This window comes from Schistocerca nitens, chromosome 2 (genome assembly GCF_023898315.1).
Source record: "Schistocerca nitens isolate TAMUIC-IGC-003100 chromosome 2, iqSchNite1.1, whole genome shotgun sequence".
NCBI lineage: Eukaryota > Metazoa > Arthropoda > Insecta > Orthoptera > Acrididae > Schistocerca > Schistocerca nitens.
Genome location: NC_064615.1, coordinates 1,182,816,122 through 1,182,835,890, shown reverse-complemented (window position 1 = coordinate 1,182,835,890; position 19,769 = coordinate 1,182,816,122). Strand labels below are relative to the sequence as shown.

At 42.4% G+C, this 19,769-nt stretch overlaps 1 protein-coding gene across 1 annotated transcript in view; it reads right to left on the bottom strand.

The window, feature by feature from the left end:
• The window catches only part of LOC126235648 (dynein axonemal heavy chain 3), a 1,245,905-nt gene that overhangs the window by 1,210,770 nt on the left and 15,366 nt on the right, over nucleotides 1–19,769 (bottom strand). Inside the window, exon 4 of the mRNA XM_049944362.1 lies at nucleotides 19,032–19,301. Within this exon, the coding sequence (XP_049800319.1) occupies nucleotides 19,032–19,301 (270 nt within the window). The remainder of the gene's footprint in view (nucleotides 1–19,031; nucleotides 19,302–19,769) is intronic.

Below are 19,769 nucleotides of genomic sequence, written 5' to 3'. Positions count from 1 at the left end.
CCACGGTGGTGGAGAGAGTCGAGATGCCGAAGAATAGACGGCCGAGCACAAGAGTAAACTATGCTTCCATAGTCCAATTTCGAGCGCACTAAGGCGCGATAGAGGCGGAGAAGGACCACTCGGTCCGCTCCCCAGGAGGTACCATTCAGGACACAGAGGGTTTGAGGGATCGCAGACAGCGAGCCGAAAAATAGGAAACGCGGGAGGACCAGCACAGTTTTCTGTCAAACATAAGATCCAAGAATTTAGCAACGTCCACGAATGGAAGGTTGACAGGGCCTAGATGTAAGGAAGGCAGAAAAAACTCTGTACGATGCAAAAAAATGACACAAATGGTCTTACTGGGAGAAAAGCGGAAGCCGGTTTCGATGCTCCAAGAGTGGAGGCAATGGAGACATCCTTGAAGACGTCGTTCAAGAAGGTTGGTCCGTTGAGATCTGTAGTAGATCGCAAAATCGTCCAGAAAGAGGGACCCCGAGACATCAGGAAGGAGACAATCCATAATTGGATTTATGGCAATGGCAAACAGTACAACACTTAGCACGGAGCCCTGGGGTACCCCGTTTTCTTGGGAGAAAGTACGGGAGAAAGTAGTGTTCACCCACACTTTAAATGTGCGCTCTGCCGTAAATTCATGAAGAAAAAGGGGCAGCCGACCTCGAAAGCCCCAACAGAACACGGTGCAGAGGATGCCTGTCCTCCAACAGGTATTGTATGCTCTCTCCAGATCAAAAAATATTGCTACTGTAATTGTTCAAAATATAAGTGGAGAGAGCAACAAGATGGTCAACGGCAGAATGATGCTTTCGGAAACTGAATTGGGCAGGTGTTAAAAGGATTCGGGACTCCAGCCATCAGGCTAAACAGCAATTCACCATACGCTCCAAAACCTTACATACACTATACATGAGAGAAATGGGGCGATAGCTACAGGGGAGATGTTTGTCCTTTCCAGGTTTCGGAACAGGAACGACGATAGCTTCCCACCATCTTCTGGGAAAAGCACTGTCGGTCCAAATTCGATTATAAAGGTGAAGGAGGTAACGCAGACTATGGTATCATAAATGCAGCAACATTTGGATGTGGATACCATCTGGTCCTGGGGCGGAAGAGCGAGAAGAAGAGAGTGTGTGTTGGAGTGCCCGCATAGAGAAAACAGTATTATAGCTTTCGCGATTTTGAGAGGAGAAAGCAAGAGGTCGCACTTCTGCTGCACATTTCTTCAGGAGAAAAGCTGGCAGATAATTTGAAGAGCTCGAAATCTCAGCAAAGTGTTGACCCAATGAGTTAGAAATTGCGACGGGGTCCACTAATGTATCATGCGCGACAGTGAGCGCAGAGACCGGGGAGAAACTAGGTGCGCCAGATAACCGTCGAATCCGGCTCCAAACTTCCGAGGAGGGAGTGAAGGTGTTAAATGAGCTAGTAAAGAAGTCCCAGCTTGCCTCCTTGCTATCGTGGATGACGCAATGGCATCACGCACGGAACTGCTTATAGCGGATACAGTTGGCCAGTGTAGGATGGTGCTGGAAAATGTGAAGAGCACGTCGCCGCTCACGTATTGCATCACGGCATGCCTCATTCCACTAAGGAACTTGGGGGCACCGGGGCAAAACAGAGGTGCAAGGTATTGAACGTTCCACAGCCGTAAGAATAACTTCTGTAATATGTGTGACCTCATCGTTGACGCCAGGAAAGTGACGGTCATCAAATGTCGTTAGAGACGAAAAAAGTGTCCAATCGGCTTGGGCTAACTTCCAGCATCTCAGTCGCATATACGGCAGTTGTGACTGCAATCTAAGGACACATGGAAAGTGGCCACTCAAGTGTGTATCAGCAAGAGCGAACCATTCGAAGCACCAAGCTAGCGGAACAGTACCGACCAAAAGGTCCAAATGAGAGAAATTTGTCGTAGAGGCAGACAAAAATGTAGGGTCCCCAGTGTTGAGGCAAACAAGATCCGCTTGGTGGAAGACGTCTATCAATAGTTAGCCGTGCGGACAAGGACATCGAGATCCCCAAAGCAGGTGGTGGGCAGTGAAGTCCCTGACCAGCAAATAGGAGGGCGGAAGCTGACCAAGTAGATGAAGGAGATCAGCTCTTGTCATTGGTGCAGACGGTGGAATGTATACAGTACCCAGAAAGGGAAAGACGGACAGCGACAGCTTGTAAGGAACTGTTTAAGCGGATTGGGTGATAATGGAGAGTATCATGGAGAAGAATCATGAGTCCGCCATGTGCTGGAGTGCCTTCAACAGAGAGGAGATCAAATCGGACTGACTGAAAATGGGGGAAAACAAAGCGATCGTGGGGACACAGCTTTGTTTCCTGAAGACAGAAGATGACCGTCAAGTAGGATCGTAAGAGGATCGGCAATTCATCCCGATTGGCTCGAATGCCATCGATATTCCAAAGGATAATGGACATAGGATGGACAGAAAAGGGAAGAATGTGACCAAGGTTGCCCTCAACTCAACGACTGCTCAGAGCTGGCGACCGACAGCGTTGAACGGCATTCAGCCGAAGGCACAAGATCCTGATCCATAGGTTGTTCGGGAGCAGCTCCTGCCACCACCAATCGGCTGGTTGATCAGCCACCAGCAGTGCGCCTCGGCGACACTCAGCGACACAGAAGACAGCCAAGGGCGGTTACCACCAGGTGGTGCTGTAGATGAAATACGCTGTGGCAGAGAAGGAGAGGAACTGGGTTTCTTATTAGCCTTCTTGGAAACAGGACGTTGAGATGAGGGAGGAATCGATGGTTGTAAGTCGGGGTACGTAAAAAAATCTTCACGCGTAGGCTCTTTTTTGGAAGTCCGAGTGTCTGATTTTGGGGCTCAGGATTTAGTAGAACCCGATGAAGGGTGAGCCATAGAGTGAGCAGGTGAGAGTGGGGAGGTTGAACGGGCGATCTTTGTACTGGCCAATCTGACAACCGTGGCACTAAAGGTGAACACAAGTCTGCGTGGCTGCCTCCTTTGTTGGCCGAGGAGAGGCAAGGATAGTGCTGTATTTACCTGCGTGAGGCACAGTGGGCTTTTGACTGGAGAATAACTTTCGAGCAGCAAAGGTCGACACCTTTTCCTTCATTCTGATTTCCTGAATGAGCAGTTCGTCTTTAAAAATGGGGCAATCTCTAGAGGAAGCAGCATGGTCACCCATACAGTTGATTCAACGAGGGGATGGAGGTGGTCAAGCAACCTCATGGGCATCCTTGCCACACGTAATGCATTTGGCCGGATTGGAACATGACTGGCTGGTATAATTGAACCGCTGACACCGATAGGAACATGTAGGTTTTGGGATGTAAGGGCAAACAGAAATTATCTCATAGCCCACTTTTATGGTCAATGGAAGTTGAACTCTGTCAAATGTCAAGAAGACAGTACGGGTTAGAACGATGTTCTTGTCAAACCTTTTCATGACTCAATGAACAGCCGTTACGCCCTGGTCAGACAGGTAGTTTTGAATTTCCTTGTCGAACAATCTGTCGAGGGAGCATGTATAAACGCCCAATGTGATGAATTTAAAGTGCGGTGCGCTTCCACCCGGACAGGGAAGGTGTGGAGCAGTGAAGTATGCAGCAATTTTTGTGACTGGAGGGCACTGACTCTTTCTAACAACATGGTGCCACTTCGTAATCGGGAACAAGACTTTACAGGACCAGCAATTGTGTCGACACCTTTCTGAATAATGAAAAGGTTGACTGTGGAGAAGTCTTGACCTTCGTCCGACTGAGGAACAACAAGGAACTGTGGCAGCGATGGAAGAATTGTCCATGGCTGAGACTCATTAAACTTTTGCTTGTGAGCAGACATAGTAGATGATGAGGAAACCATTGCGGAAGTATCCCCCATGATTACCGGCATCTCCGATGGTGTGCTCCTTCCTTGTGGGGGACCTCTCTGAGGGCACTCCCGCCTTAGGTGATTGTTCACACCTCCCGAGAAATGGACGGAGGGACCAATCAGCACATTCGGAAGGTATCAGCTCACGTTATCACCCCTCCCTGGGCCTGGCCATTACCAGGGAGTACGTACGTGTCCTACCTGTCTACCCGGGGTGGGGAATTACGCGTTACCCATCAGTGGCTATGCATGGAAATGCGTGGGTCGGCCTTCAGATACGCACAGGGAGGAAAAAAGAAAAAGGGAGGAACAAAGAAAAGGAAAGGAAAGGAAAGGAAAGAAGAGAGGTCTCAAACGCCGCAGTGGAGAAAATGGTAAAGAGAAGAGGTAAGGAAAAGAGGGCAAAGGAAGGACAAAGATTCGCCAGCAGAGAAGCGAAGAAGAGAGACTGTTTTACAGTTTTGAGCATCCGTCTCCGAGCGTAGGCACTAAACATACTCTCAGAGGGGGAGAAAGGGAAGGGTAAAGGTGAGGGTGGGGGGGGGGGTGGAGGTGGGGGATGGGGAAGGATGTGGAAAAGGAAGGTATGCAGCCCAGAAAGGAAGGAGGGCCACACTAGCTCGGGGTCCCGTATTCGCTACACACGTATGCACAAAAGAGTTGTGGACCCCCTGGGGAGGGTTTACTATTTAATAGCTATCCCTGTAATACCACTACCCCCCTCTGAGGTGTTTGTACGCTTGTCCTAGTTCTGTATATAGTCTTTAGAAATTATCTTTATTGGTTTATCACTATGAGTAGCGTTTAGAAAAGGACTTTTTGTGCGACTTCGGTTGCCCCCTTCTGCTGTCCCCGAACAGCAGTCTCCTGGGGAATACCAGGTTAAGTTGTGAAATGGGAGCAAGACTGTTCCTTGCTGCCCCCTTACTGTAGTAGTCAGTAAAAGACAGTAGTGTGTAGAAAGGAATAGTAAATACATAAAATCTACCCAAAAGAAAACGCATGGCCCTCCTTTAGATGTAAGCAACAAAATATGCACATGAAGTGCTCCACCAGTGTTAAACCCTTACACCCTCCCCCCTCTTGATCTGTGCATTGACCCTTCTGAAGCCCCCCACTTATACACTGCGGCGGAAGTTGCAGTGCATCACAGCACACCGCTGCCCACTGCGGTCAGCGACCTCCGCCGCTGCCACTGCCAACAGCTGATAGCCACAACCCAAGCTGCCACTCACAGCATCCCACACCATCGCCGCACCATCCGCCGTCGTCCAAATTTTGTCAAGCAAGCATTCATTTTTTAATACAAATCTAACACGAAATCGTGAATAATCAAAATGTATTGTTAAAATTATGTAAGGCCGTCCTTCACAGGAGCCCCTCAGTAACTGTCAATTTACCATCCCCCCAGGTTTCAATCCTGCAGAGGGGAGAAGGGTGTACAGTGGGGGCCGTAACTGAAAGGGTCTACTAGTATAAAAATTTGATTTTTATTTTTCACTTGATGTTCGTCAGTGCCTTCTGCCTAGCGGTAAGTTGCAGTGTCTCAAGTCATGCTGCCCAAAACTGGATAGAACCACCCTGAAACTCACGTGCCGAACCATCAGCAGCTAAACTCACGTGTTGCTGATGAGGTAAAGCTACCGAACTGCGCGTCTTACGATCTGACCGACCAATAGGGAAGCTTGGAGGCGGTCAAGTGGGGGTGGTGGAACCGCGGCCAGCTGCCGGGAGCGGACACGCCGTTCACTCTCATCTGCTAGCAGCTTCCAAACCGACCAGACGCCCTCTTCTCTTGCTCTCTTGGGCAGTAGTCCGTTCAGTCCCGGCAGCTTCTTCAGGCCCGCCTGTTTACGGCATTAAACTTCCGTGCATATAAAAATATGTTTTCTTTATGGGTGCCTACAGCTTTCCCCTCCTGGCCAATGCTCATGCATTGACACAGAGTACAGGCAATAGCATCAATAGAAAATCTGGCACACCCGTGAGTAAGGGGCAGATATGCATACAGACTGCAGAACACTTGTAAAGTGATGCGTGGCATGCCAGAGGAATAAAATTGTGTGGCACATCAGAGCACTGTTAGGTACATTCCTTCTGCCAAATCAGCATTTTGAACTTGGGCTTGCTGACATCATATGCCAGGTCACAGCATCTGAAGGCTACAGTTATTGCCTCACAGTGGCTGAGAGGTTCACCAGGTGGCCTGAGGCATTTCCAATTAAGAACATCATAGCAGAAACTGTAGCACAAACGTTTTTTCATGGCTGGATTGCCCACTAATTAGGGATGGCAATATGAAACCTATATCTTCAGAGCATTGGCCACATTATTACATATGAAGCGCATATGTGCCACAGCACACAACCCCACATCAAACAGCTGAACGTCTTCATCAGCAATTAAAAGCACCACTGAGATGTCACGCAACACCAAAATGGACAGAGACATGGCCTGTCATGCTCTTAGTTCTTCAACTAATGTTAAATTTAAGAGTGATCTGAAGCACATAAGAGTGATCTGAAGCACACAGCAGCAGCAGGGACAACTGCCACACCATTACACCCACCTGGAGAGTTTTTGTGTCAGACTTCGCCACCCACTTAGGAGAACACATGCGCCAGCTGACAACGACAAGGCCTAGAAACCAGTTGGAAAGACACTCGTTCACTTTTGCAGCACACGTTCTTATGCAGTGATACAGGGGGTATGCCACTGCAGTCACCGTACGGTCAACCGCATCCAGTAGTCAGTATGGGCAGCAGTCCTTTCCACATAATGATCAACGATACACACGCCATAGTGGCATTGGATTGGATCAATCCAGCATTTCTGGATGCAACAAACACGGAGCACAAACCAAAGAAGACAGAAAAATCTGCAATAAGAGGCATTCCTGTACCCCACAAGCACCACAGAACACCAGGCACTGCGACTCCAAGACTGATATCGAGGATTACTACCCCGCTCCCTGTTAGAACCACTGACACTGTCTGGTTTCGAGAAAGAAGTGGTTAAGAGGGTCGGATGGCAAATGAAATTCAATCTGCACTATCATTAGCACTAAGGGGAGAGTCATGTAGTGACCTATTGTGATGCTCTGTCCCAGCAAATGTACAGTCGCACATAAATGTTACATATGGTGGCAGTGTCAACCTGAATCTATGTAGCTGTTCCTTGGTTTATTTTTTGTTTGTTATTCCATGCTTTATATTGTGCATACATTGACGTTTGTATAACCACAAGCTGTTATCGAGTATATGTAGGAATAAATATCTTGTTTTCTCCAATACACACAAGTCATGTGTATTCATATCCCTTGCTGTTCTGACAGACACAAAGAACATGTAGACTGAAGCTTATAACTCAGCAGCAAATGGTTCAGTACAGTATCTACACCGCCAGTTAAAAGGGTCTCTAATGTGCCACAAATTACTTTGTTGGACACAAGCTACCCATTGTCCAACTGGATCTCTGCACTAGTCAAATAAGATCTTAACGCTACAGCAGTACATATCCTACATATACAAATTGTCTAAGCCTTACCAATTTAAATAAATCCACCTCATGATGGAAGAATAAGTCTCCAAAAAACATAGTGGGAAGATCAGTAATAGAGACTGGTCGCTGTGAGTTTCAATTGCTATAAAGATGCACTTCACAGAAATCAAAGTTACTGGCTACAAATCTGCTGCAGACAGTGAAATGAAGTGTCAGATCTGGAAGTAGATTGTTGTTTTTTTTGTTGTTGTGGTCTTCAGTCCTAAGACTGGTTTGAAGCAGCTCTCCATGCTACTCTATCCTGTGCAAGCTTCTTCATCTCCCAGTACCTACTGCAGCCTACATCCTTCTGAATCTGCTTAGTGTATTCATCTCTTGGTCTCCCTCTACGATTTTTATCCTCCACGCTGCCCTCCAGTACAAAAGTAGATTGATTTACCAAAAGGAGCAAAATCTCTACCTTGTAAATTTTGTGTAATATTCAGACTTAATAATAATATCAAAACGTACAAGGCACGACTTGTTCTTAAACTTTTAAGTGTCAAAAAGTATTTTTTAGCTTAAAAATGAAATACATGTCAGTATGTACTCTTCAGGTACAGGAAAGAATAAAAATTAATCAATTCATTATGTATTTCTAAGTCCACCATTTATATCTAAAAACAAAGATGATGTGACTTACCAAACAAAAGTGCTGGCAGGTTGATAGACACACATACAAACACAAACATACACACAAAATTCAAGCTTTCGCAACCAACGGTTGCTTCATCAGGAAAGAGGGAAGGAGAGGGAAAGACGAAAGGATGTGGGTTTTAAGGGAGACGGTAAGGAATCATTCCAATCCCAGGAGCGGAAAGACTTACCTTAGGGGGAAAAAAGGACAATTATACACTTACACACACACACATATCCATCCGCACATACACAGACACAAGCAGACCATCATTTGTTATACCAGTGAATCAGGAGATAAAAATTAATATGTGGTAGTTCCAAAAGTACATAGCAGGTGATTCAAAAAGAAAGAACAGATCTCAATTGTTTATTACAGACAAACTGGATAGAGGAATGTTCAAAGTTTTGACACAGCTGCTATGTTCTTTGTTTGTAGCAACATGTCAACAACACAATAAGACAAATCATTTAGCGTGTTGGAATATGCATGAAGTAAATCCACTGTTCAAGTGCAACGTGCATTCTGCCATTGATTCAGCAAGAGGTAGCCTTTGCACAAGAAGATTCATGACTGGCATACAAAATTCATGGAAGTAGATGTTGAAAAAGTTAGTTACATATGCAAATGGTAGAACACTGGTTGGCCATGCATCTCTGATGAAAAAGTTGACCATATCCGAGATGCATTCATAATGAACCATCGGAAGTCCACAAGATGGGCAGGTCAGGAACTTCAACTTTCTCAAAGAATGGTAGGGCATATTCTGGAATGATGCCTGCATATGAAGCCTTACAAGTTGCAGTTACTGCAGGAATTGTGTCCCAGCAGCCATAACAGAAGGTACAAATTTTGTGTTTCAATTCTCCAGAATATGGGAGAGGACACTTTTTCCGAATGACTCTTCTTTTCAGACAAATCGACACTTTAGCTATCGGGTAAAGTAAATCATTGTAATGTAAGAATTGTGCGATCTCAAAATCCTGCCATCATCATCAAACATCAGACAGACACCAAAACTGAACGTGTTTTGCACCGATTCTGTTTGCAAAGTTTATGGATCTTTCTTTCTTGCGGAGGAAACTGTGACAGAATGACATACCTGAAGACACTGCAAAACTGGTTGTTTCTTCAGTTTCACGAAGATTCCATGCATGATAGTGCCCTGCCTTGCTTTCACCTTGAGTTGCGGCATTGTCTTAACAGCATCACCCACAACAATGAATTGGAAGAGGTGGACCACAAGATGATGATCACTGCCTTTGGCCTCCCAAGTTACCAGACATCAAATTCTGTGATGTTTTGTCTGTGGGCATACATAAGAGACACAATCTTTGTCCTACCTCTGGCAGCATCTCTTCAAGAGTTTAGGAATCTAACTGTTGAAGCTGTTGATTCAATAATCAGGGCTATATCAATTTGGGTGTGGAACAAAATGGACTACCATTCTGATGCTTCTCAAGCAACATATGGTGCTCATGTTGAGTGTACTGCATAGTGTCCGCACAAACATAAAACTCTAAACCTCCGTCTACCCTGTAACATGCATAATGTGTTTGTATCTTCCATAGTTTAACTATAATAGACAATTGGAAGCTGTTCTTTCATCTTGAGTCACACTGTACTGTGTTACTTAAAGGGTTCAAATATTTAATCAATGTCATGGTGGTCATCTTCCCCCATGAACCATGGACCTTGCCGTTGGTTGGGAGGCTTGCGTGCCTCAGCGATACAGATGGCCGTACCGTAGGTGCAACCACAACGGAGGGGTATCTGTTGAGAGGCCAGACAAACATGTGGTTCCTGAAGAGGGGCAGCAGCCTTTTCAGTAGTTGCAGGGGCAACAGTCTGGATGATTGACTGATCTGGCCTTGTAACATTAACCAAAACGGCCTTGCTGTGCTGGTACTGTGAACGGCTGAAAGCAAGGGGAAACTACAGCCGTAATTTTTCCCGAGGACATGCAGCTTTACTGTATGATTAAATGATGATGGCGTCCTCTTGGGTAAAATATTCCGGAGGTAAAATAGTCCCCCATTCGGATCTCCGGGCGGGGACTACTCAAGAGGACGTCGTTATCAGGAGAAAGAAAACTGGCATTCTACGGATCGGAGCGTGGAATGTCAGATCCCTTAATCGGGCAGGTAGGTTAGAAAATTTAAAAAGGGAAATGGATAGGTTAAAGTTAGATATAGTGGGAATTAGTGAAGTTCAGTGGCAGGAGGAACAAGACTTTTGGTCAGGTGATTACAGGGTTATAAATACAAAATCGAATAGGGGTAATGCAGGAGTAGGTTTAATAATGAATAAAAAATAGGAGTGTGGGTTAGCTACTACAAACAGCATAGTGAACGCATTATTGTGGCCAAGATAGACACAAAGCCCATGCCTACTACAGTAGTACAAGTTTATATGACAACTAGCTCTGCAGATGATGAAGAAATTGATGAAATGTATGACGAGATAAAAGAAATTATTCAGGTAGTGAAGGGAGACGAAAATTTAATAGTCATGGGTGATTGGAATTCGTCAGTAGGAAAAGGGAGAGAAGGAAACATAGTAGGTGAATATGGATTGGGGGGAAGAAATGAAAGAGGAAGCCACCTTGTAGAATTTTGCACAGAGCATAACTTAATCATAGTTAACTCTTGGTTCAAGAATCATAAAAGAAGGTTGTATACCTGGAAGAATCCTGGAGATACTAAAAGGTATCAGATAGATTATATAATGGTAAGACAGAGATTTAGGAACCAGGTTTTAAATTGTAAGACATTTCCAGGGGCAGATGTGGATTCTGACCACAATCTATTGGTTATTAACTGCAGATTGAAACTGGAGAAACTGCGAAAAGGTGGGAATTTAAGGAGATGGGACCTGGATAAACTGAAAGAACCAGAGGTTGTAGAGAGTTTCAGGGAGAGCATAAGGGAACAATTGACAGGAATGGGGGAAAGAAATACAGTAGAAGAGGAATGGGTAGCTCTGAGGGATGTAGTGAAGGCAGCAGAGGATCAAGTAGGTAAAAAGACGAGGGCTAATATAAATCCTTGGGTAACAGAAGAAATATTGAATTTAATTGATGAAAGGAGAAAATATAAAAATGCAGTAAATGAAGCAGGCAAAAAGGAATACAAACGTCTCAAAAATGAAATCGACAGGAAGTGCAAAATGGCTAAGCAGGGATGGCTAGAGGACAAATGTAAGGATGTAGAGGCTTGTCTCACTAGGGGTAAGATAGATACTGCCTACAGGAAAATTAAAGAGACCTTTGGAGAGAAGAGAACCACTTGTATGAATATCAAGAACTCAGATGGAAACCCAGTTCTAAGCAAAGAAGGGAAGGCAGAAGGTGGAAGTAGTATATAGAGGGTTTATACAAGGGCGATGTACTTGAGGACAATATTATGGAAATGGAAGAGGATGTAGACGAAGATGAAATGGGAGATAAGATACTGCGTGAAGAGTTTGACAGAGCACTGAAAGACCTGAGTCGAAACAAGGCCCCGGGAGTAGACAACATTCCATTAGAACTACTGATGGCCTTGGGAGAGCCAGTCACGACAAAACTCTACCATCTGGTGAGCAAGATGTATGAGACAGGCGAAATACCCACAGACTTCAAGAAGAATATAATAATTCCAATCCCAAAGAAAGCAGGTGTTGACAGATGTGAAAATTACCGAACTATCAGTTTAATAAGTCACAGCTGCAAAATACTAACGCGAATTCTTTACAGACGAATGGAAAAACTGGTAGAAGCGGACCTCGGGGAAGATCAGTTTGGATTCCATAGAAATGTTGGAACACGTGAGGCAATACTAACCTTACGACTTATCTTAGAAGAAAGATTAAGAAAAGGCAAACCTACGTTTCTAGCATTTGTAGACTTAGAGATAGCTTTTGACAACGTTAACTGGAATACTCTCTTTCAAATTCTGAACGTGGCAGGGGTAAAATACAAGGAGCGAAAGGCTATTTATAATTTGTACAGAAACCAGATGGCAGTTATAAGAGTCGAGGGGCATGAAAGGGAAGCAGTGGTTGGTAAAGGAGTGAGACAGGGTTGTAGCCTCTCCCCGATGTTATTCAATCTGTATATTGAGCAAGCAGTAAAGGCAACAAAAGAAAAATTCGGAGTAGGTATTAAAATTCATGGAGAAGAAGTAAAAACTTTGAGGTTCGCCGATGACATTGTAATTCTGTCAGAGACAGCAAAGGACTTGGAAGAGCAGTTGAACGGAATGGACAGTGTCTTGAAAGGAGGATATAAGATGAACATCAGCAACAGCAAAATGAGGATAATGGAATGTAGTTGAATTAAGTTGGGTGATGCTGAGGGAATTAGATTGGGAAATGAGACACTTAAAGTAGTAAAGGAGTTTTGGTATTTTGGGAGCAAAATAACTGATGATGGTCGAAGTAGAGAGGATATAAAATGTAGACTAGCAATGGCAAGGAAAGTGTTTCTGAAGAAGAGAAATTTGTTAACTTCGGGTATAGATTTAAGTGTCAGGAAGTCGTTTCTGAAAGTATTTGTATGGAGTGTAGCCATGTATGGAAGTGAAACATGGACGATAACCAGTTTGGACAAGAAGAGAATAGAAGCTTTCGAAATGTGGTGCTACAGAAGAATGGTGAAGATAAGATGGGTAGATCACGTAACTAATAAGGAGGTATTGAATAGGATTGGGGAGAAGAGAAGTTTGTGGCACAACTTGACTAGAAGAAGGGATCGGTTGGTAGGACATGTTTTGATTCATCAAGGGATCACAAATTTAGCATTGGAGGGCAGCGTGGAGGGTAAAAATCGTAGAGGGAGACCAAGAGATCAATACACTAAGCAGATTCAGAAAGATGTAGGTTGCAGTAGGTACTGGGAGATGAAGAAGCTTGCACAGGATAGAGTAGCATGGAGAGCTGCATCAAACCAGTCTCAGGACTGAAGACCACAACAACAACAACATGGTGGTCATTACACAAAAATATTTAGTCTAGTAGCAAAGTGAAGCACAAAGTGTTCCTGCAGCTGAGAAAATATTGGCAGGTCTTCACTTGCTGAATTAATAATAATTACAAAGCAGCGACATGAAAATTCACCTGCAACAACAGAATTTGATTAAATTTTTTTATTGCCAATGACTTCTTTCTTGTGGAAAACAGTTCAAAAAAGTCAAATAATTGGAGAACAGTATTTCTGTTCCATTTTTCATTCAACGAATACTGATATTGTGCATGCATTTACTACTTATTAGATGTAAGATGTTAGAAAATGATGCTCTGCAACAGTGACTTGCATGAGAAACTTTCGCAGATAACTGTAGACCTTCAGAGAAAAACACATTAATAGTGTAAATTTGATATATTGTAGAGAGAATAATGCTCTTTCAAATGACATTTACTGCAAATGTGGGTCAGGCATTTCATTTAAAATACAAGAGTTTATAAAATCCATCTTTTTTATTTTCATACTGAACTACAGCTTCAATTTCTCTTCTTTCCTTGTTTTTCTATTTTTCCAATACTCCTTCATTTTCTCCCCATGTTGTGTTTTTCTTTCTTCTGTCCATGTTGTTCGTGAATTCTTATTTCTTCCGCATTGAAAGTCTTTTAAATTTAGTATTTTATTCTTAAAAAGGTTCCAGTCAGTTATTTCCAATCCTTTGATGTTGTTTCTTTCTAGTTCTTTCTTTATTTCTGTTATCCATGCTACTATCGATTTCTTCTTCCAGAAATACAGGCACATTTGTTTCGCGAGCCTGTTCTCATTAATTTGGTAGAGGTGTCCAAAAAAGATTAATATTCTTTTAGCCATTCCTTCTGATATTATCTCTCTCTTTTTGTAGATCTCCTCATTGCCTCTCATTTTCCAGCCAACTGTAGTTTTACTGCACACATTATTTTTCTAACAATCCATCTTTCAAACACCTCTATTCTGTCCAGCTTATAGTTCACTGTTAGACATTCACATCCATATACACATTCTAGTCGTACATCTACATCTACATGGCTACTCTGCAAATCACACCTAACTGCCTGGCAGAGGGTTTATTGAACTACCTTCAAACTAATTCTCTAACATTTAATTCTAGAACAGCACGTGGAAGATAAGAACATCTGTATCTTTTCGTGCAAGCTCTGATTTCCATTATTTAATTGTGATGATTGTTCCCCCCTATGAATGTCAAAAATATTTTCGCACGCGAAGGAGAACGTTGATGATTGAAATTTTTCGAGAAGCTCCTGCCGCAACGAAAAACACCTTTCTTTTAATGATTTCCTCCCAAAACCCTGTACCATGTTCATCACACACTTTTCCCTATTTCTCAATAATACTCAATAATAGAAAACGTGCTGCCCTTCTTTGAACTTTCTCGATATTGTTGTGTTCTGCCCACTAATCTAATACAGGGTGCCTTGGAGATGTGCTTTCTCAGACCCATAGACAAAAATTCAAGCAAATCGTATTAATGGAGTTTGTTATGAAAGGAAATGATTACGATAATTAACTTTGTGAGATATAGACATGTCGCAAGCAAGGAGTGACAGACAAACATAAACAAGCTCTTCAGTATATGAGGGGGGACCCAAAAATAACCAGCATTTGTTTCTAGAAAGCATATACTTTATTGTTTTCAAATACAACCTTAATCTCCTTCGAAGTACTCTCCATTAGCATTAATACACTTGTCCAAATGTTCATTCCAGTGTTCGAAGCACCTTTTAAATTCATCCTCTTTGATACCTGCTAGCACTTTCATGACATTGTGTTTTACGTCTTCCACATCCGCAAAGCGCTTCCCTCTCACGTCTCTTTTCATCCTCGGGAATAGGAAGAAGTCTGAGGGTGCTAAATCCGGCGAATAGGGTGCATGGGTCATGGTAGTCGTCTTCGTTGAGGCCAAAAACTGGCGAACGCTGAGAGCCGTGTGCGCAGGAGCGTTGTCGTGATGCAGGAACTACACACCATAATCCCACAAAGCCAGATGTTTTCGCGACAAACTTCTGTGAAGCCGTTTCATAACCTCCAAACAGAATTGTTGGTTTACTGTCTGGTTTTCAGGTACAAATTCAGAGTGTATGGCCCTTTGAAAAAAAAAAAAAAAAAAAAAAAAAAAAAACCAACAACAACAACAACAACATCGTTTTCACATTCAATTTCACTTGTCAAGCTTTTTTTGGTCGAGGTGAGCCAGGTGACTTCCATTGTGATGACTGTTGTTTACTTTCTGGATCGTACCCATAGCACCATGACTCATCACCTGTAATAATTTTGTTGAAAAAATGTGGATCATCTTTGAACACGTCCTTCATTTCGAGACAGGCTTGAACATGACAATCCCTTTGATCTCCGGTAAGAAGCTTCGGCACGAATTTTGCTGCCGCTCTTTGCATCCCTGAATCGATGGACCAGATGCAATGAATTGAGCTCCAGGACAACCCGGACAAGTTCTCGTGCTGGTCGATTGTCCTGCGTCGATCTTCACTGATGAGATCACGGATATGCCTTCGCTTCGAGCAGTTGAAGGTCAACCGGAACAGGGCTGATCTTCAACCACCATTTCTCCCTTTTTAAACTGAGAAAACCATTCGTACACTTGCGTTTTACTAAGAGCATGGTCTTTGTAGGCTGTCTCAATCATCACAACAGTTTCTGCTGCATTCTAGCTGAGCAAGAAACAAAACTTCACTGCCGCACGTGCTTCGTAAGAACTAGCCATTTCCTCGTGTCACGTCTGCACTGTATGCACACTCAAAGAACTGCCAAAGAAACCACACTTCTCACTGTTGGGTGACGCCATGTGGCAGAATGACTCAGCAGAGCTCCTACTACAACACTCTGGCGGCGTAACCTGCTACTACAAGTACACAATGTGCAGCATTACAATTACGGTTACTTTTGGGTCCCCCCTCGTATACAATTTGTAATACAAGTGGACCAATACAGTTTCATGGAGTGCCCCAAGGTTCTGTCTTATTAATACTATTCCCTTTAACCTGATACTGTCTTCAGAGAAGAATTAAATGGTGAGAGCAACATAGCTGATGACCCAAAGAAGAGGATCGGCTGCACGCACAATGTGTAAGTCAACTGGAAGAGACGTGTGAGTCATGCAACCCAACACTGCACTGTCTCTTGTCGTTCAAGAAAGTGTCAGAATATGAGACAACTTCTACAATTGTAGCTGCTGAATCAATGGTGGCATTCAAGGGATGCAAATCTCTCAAACAGTAAATGCCGATGAAGCTCACAAAAAGAGGCTACAAAATCTGATATCTTGAAGTGCACCCCATTAAATCCAGCACCCCAACAGAAGACTTAAAAAATTGTCAGACGTGTGTGAAAGTAGTGCTGGAGCTGTGTCTATCATTTTTTTAATCAGATGGTATCACTGTTTTTGATACTTTTTTACTACTTACGAGTAGACGAAAGGACTGAGAAACCATGGACTTTATTGTCGTGACTGGAAACAGGAAAGGCTTAGCAAAAATATTAGCAAATAAAACTTGCAGAATACCCATTTTGCAAGCTGCTAAAACATTCTGTCAAGTTTTACAACTTTACAATGACTGTTCAGTGCAGCACAGCATTTCAGATTTAGCCAAAATATGTAAAATGTCATCATATTCTGCAGTTATTCACTTAAGAAGCTCATTCCCCATAAATTATTAAAAGTTGTGAGATACAAATTTCAGGAAATCTGCATACAAAACGAGAACAGTATCTGAGATGGTCATGTGGGGAACAACTCTAAACTAGGCAACTTCACAGAGGATTACTTGTAAATGATCTGGTGAATAGTGTCTGAAGTTGTGATTTTCGGATGAGAGAACACACAATGTCAGAAAAATTTTGTGAAATGCACCAACATTACCACAAATATGTTGTACATAAATGTTACATACTGCACATCAACAGGTGCAAAAACAACGATTACACACTGGCAGTCAAACTAGATGTGATCTGAAATGGAACAATTGAAAAAAAAAATTATAGTGGGAGAGCCAGATTCCAGACAAATTCAATGGAAGAATCCTAAGGGAATGAAATTCATCCACAGAATCCTCATCTGGCTGAATCTCGAGATTGCTTATCGGTCTAGAATGCTGTAAAGGAAGTTTAATAGAGGAGACAGATGAAATCCATTGAAAAACAGTGCATTTTATCATAGATTTATTTCTTGAACATAACAGTGTGACAGATGCTCATCACTGGCACATTTATCAAGAGAAGCACAGTGCATGTACAGGTTAACTAATAAAATTCTGAGTGCTTACATTCTGAGAAATGTCAAAATCAGAAAAATTTGCGTACTTATAGATTAAATACAATTAATTCTTCCCACAGACTATACATACATGGAACTGGAGAGAGAGAAAATGGTATGGTTATCTGGAGTACTTTCTGTCACACTACTTGCATAGTATCAATGTAAATGTAGAGTTGGCAAATAATGTGGCTGCAAAGCCCACAAGGGAATTCTTATATGCCAGGCAGAACAATTATTTGCACATTTTCCTGGTCACATGGAGATGCAGTTGATCTGGTTTAACATCATATTTAACAATGGAAAATCCAGGATGTAATGTAGCAATATTATTAGAAGGAAAGTTGTTATTCACCATATAGCAGAGATGCTGAGTCGCAGATAGGCACAACAGAAAGACTCTCACAATTAATCCTTCTGGCCATTAAGGCCTTTGCCAACAGTAGACACACATAAGTGCATGCGCGCGCGCGCACACACACACACACACACACACACACACACACACACAAACACACACACACATGAACACAACCACACCCGACTGAAACTGGTTTCAATTGCCTGAGACTGCAGTCGGGTGTGGTTTGTGTGCATATGTGTGTCTATAGTTGACAAAGGCCTTAATGGCCAAAAGCTTTAATTGTGAGGATCTTCTTGATGTGCCTATCTGTGACTCAGCATCTCCACTATATGGTGAGTAGCAACTTTCCTTCTCATAATATTGTTAACACAGCAGTAGTGGAACCTATCAGTAAATTGTTTATCAAGCAAGGTGTCTCATTATAGAGGTCTCTAACCCATTATTGTATACAGTGGAACTGGTGGTAGTGGTAGTCAGTTTGATTTTCATCGTCAGCATATGACTCGCAATACGAGAAGTGATACAGTGTGAGGTTCTTCACACATCCAATTGTATCCCTTTTCAACAATGCTAAGATAGAGCGGAGACAGTGAAAAGTGACAGAATAAGTGTAAACTGAACAATGCTATTCCATATTCTGCAACTGCTTGGAAATCCAGAAAGGAACTACTGAAAAAGTTATAAATTATTATCCAGATTCATATGGATAACCAATTTTAGCATCTCAATTCTTAATGAAATGTGATTGCATAAATATAATTTTTGTTGTTTGAATGCATTATTTGGAAGATAATGGAGGCTGTTTTTCTGCCTTCCCCCCCCCCCCCCCCCCAATGTTATCGTCCACTGCAGTACTCTCGGGTAGTTCTGACCTGGGACTGAAACCTGACAAGACTAATAAGATATTAAAATATGCTGATGCATAAAAGTTAAATGTGAATGAGTCATCATGATAAGTACATCTAGTATGAACTTCTGAGAGAATAATTTATTTAGGAATTGGAAAGTCAATTACTCTGTGGGACCGATGACCGTAGCAGTCTGGTCCCTTTAATCCCACAAACCAACCAACCAATTACTCTGTTTAAACTACTACACTAATTACATCATTATCTGCAAGAGACACAATTAAAACTATTAAAACATGTCTTCAATACTTTCAAGAATAAACATCTTACACTCGCTGATAAGATGCAGCCGAATAATGGTCTTGGCTTTGAGTTCATATAGGACAGCAATAAACAACAGGCAAGGACACAACATAAAAAGTCTAAACGTGATGTTCAGAATTGCATTCTACGACTTAAAATGTGACAGAAACATGTGTTTTTTAAATGTTTTATATAATTCCACAAAGTAGTCTTGAAAACACTTACCCTGTATTCCACAATTCCTGCAGGGAAACAAATACTGGATGCCCCACAAAAAGTTTTTTGGACATGAACTGACGTGCAATAATGCAAGACGTATGCCATGGAACAGGTGACCGTATCACCTTTCTTGGATACTGTAGAGGGTATGTCTCTATTTTGAGACGAATTTTCTCTTGTGGATCATGGAGAATATATTCAATAATGGCTTGACGTAAACTTCTGTTGTAATTCGAGAATATATCTGATTCACACTCTTCTATAATATGTTGGAACCTAAAATAAAAAAAAATTACAAATATGTTGTTTTAAACTTAATGTTATTTGATATCTTTACCGGGCCAAGGAAACAGTTTGTGTGACAGCAGTGATAAAAATGAGTAATACGGTTTAGTTACTGTTTGTCTAGAAAGTATATTTACAGACATACAAATTTTTAAAATAAGGCTTTATCAGTTAACAAGTTAAATTGTAACACATTCAGAACAAAACATTTAAAATGTTAAGTTATAATTTGACAGTTTATGGTCTGTCTGTCTGTCTCTCTGTCGTCCTCTCTTTTTTTTTTTTTTTCAGTAGCATCAATCTGATACTTCCCATTTATCTTGTCAACCTCACATGACTCCATAGCTTTATGGCAATTTTCTGACCTCTGTTTTCAACATCCCCAGAGTCTTTTGTGGTGGCATGCTCGAATAACATCTTCTCAGTACACAAGCAACATCACTTCAAATAAGACACTCG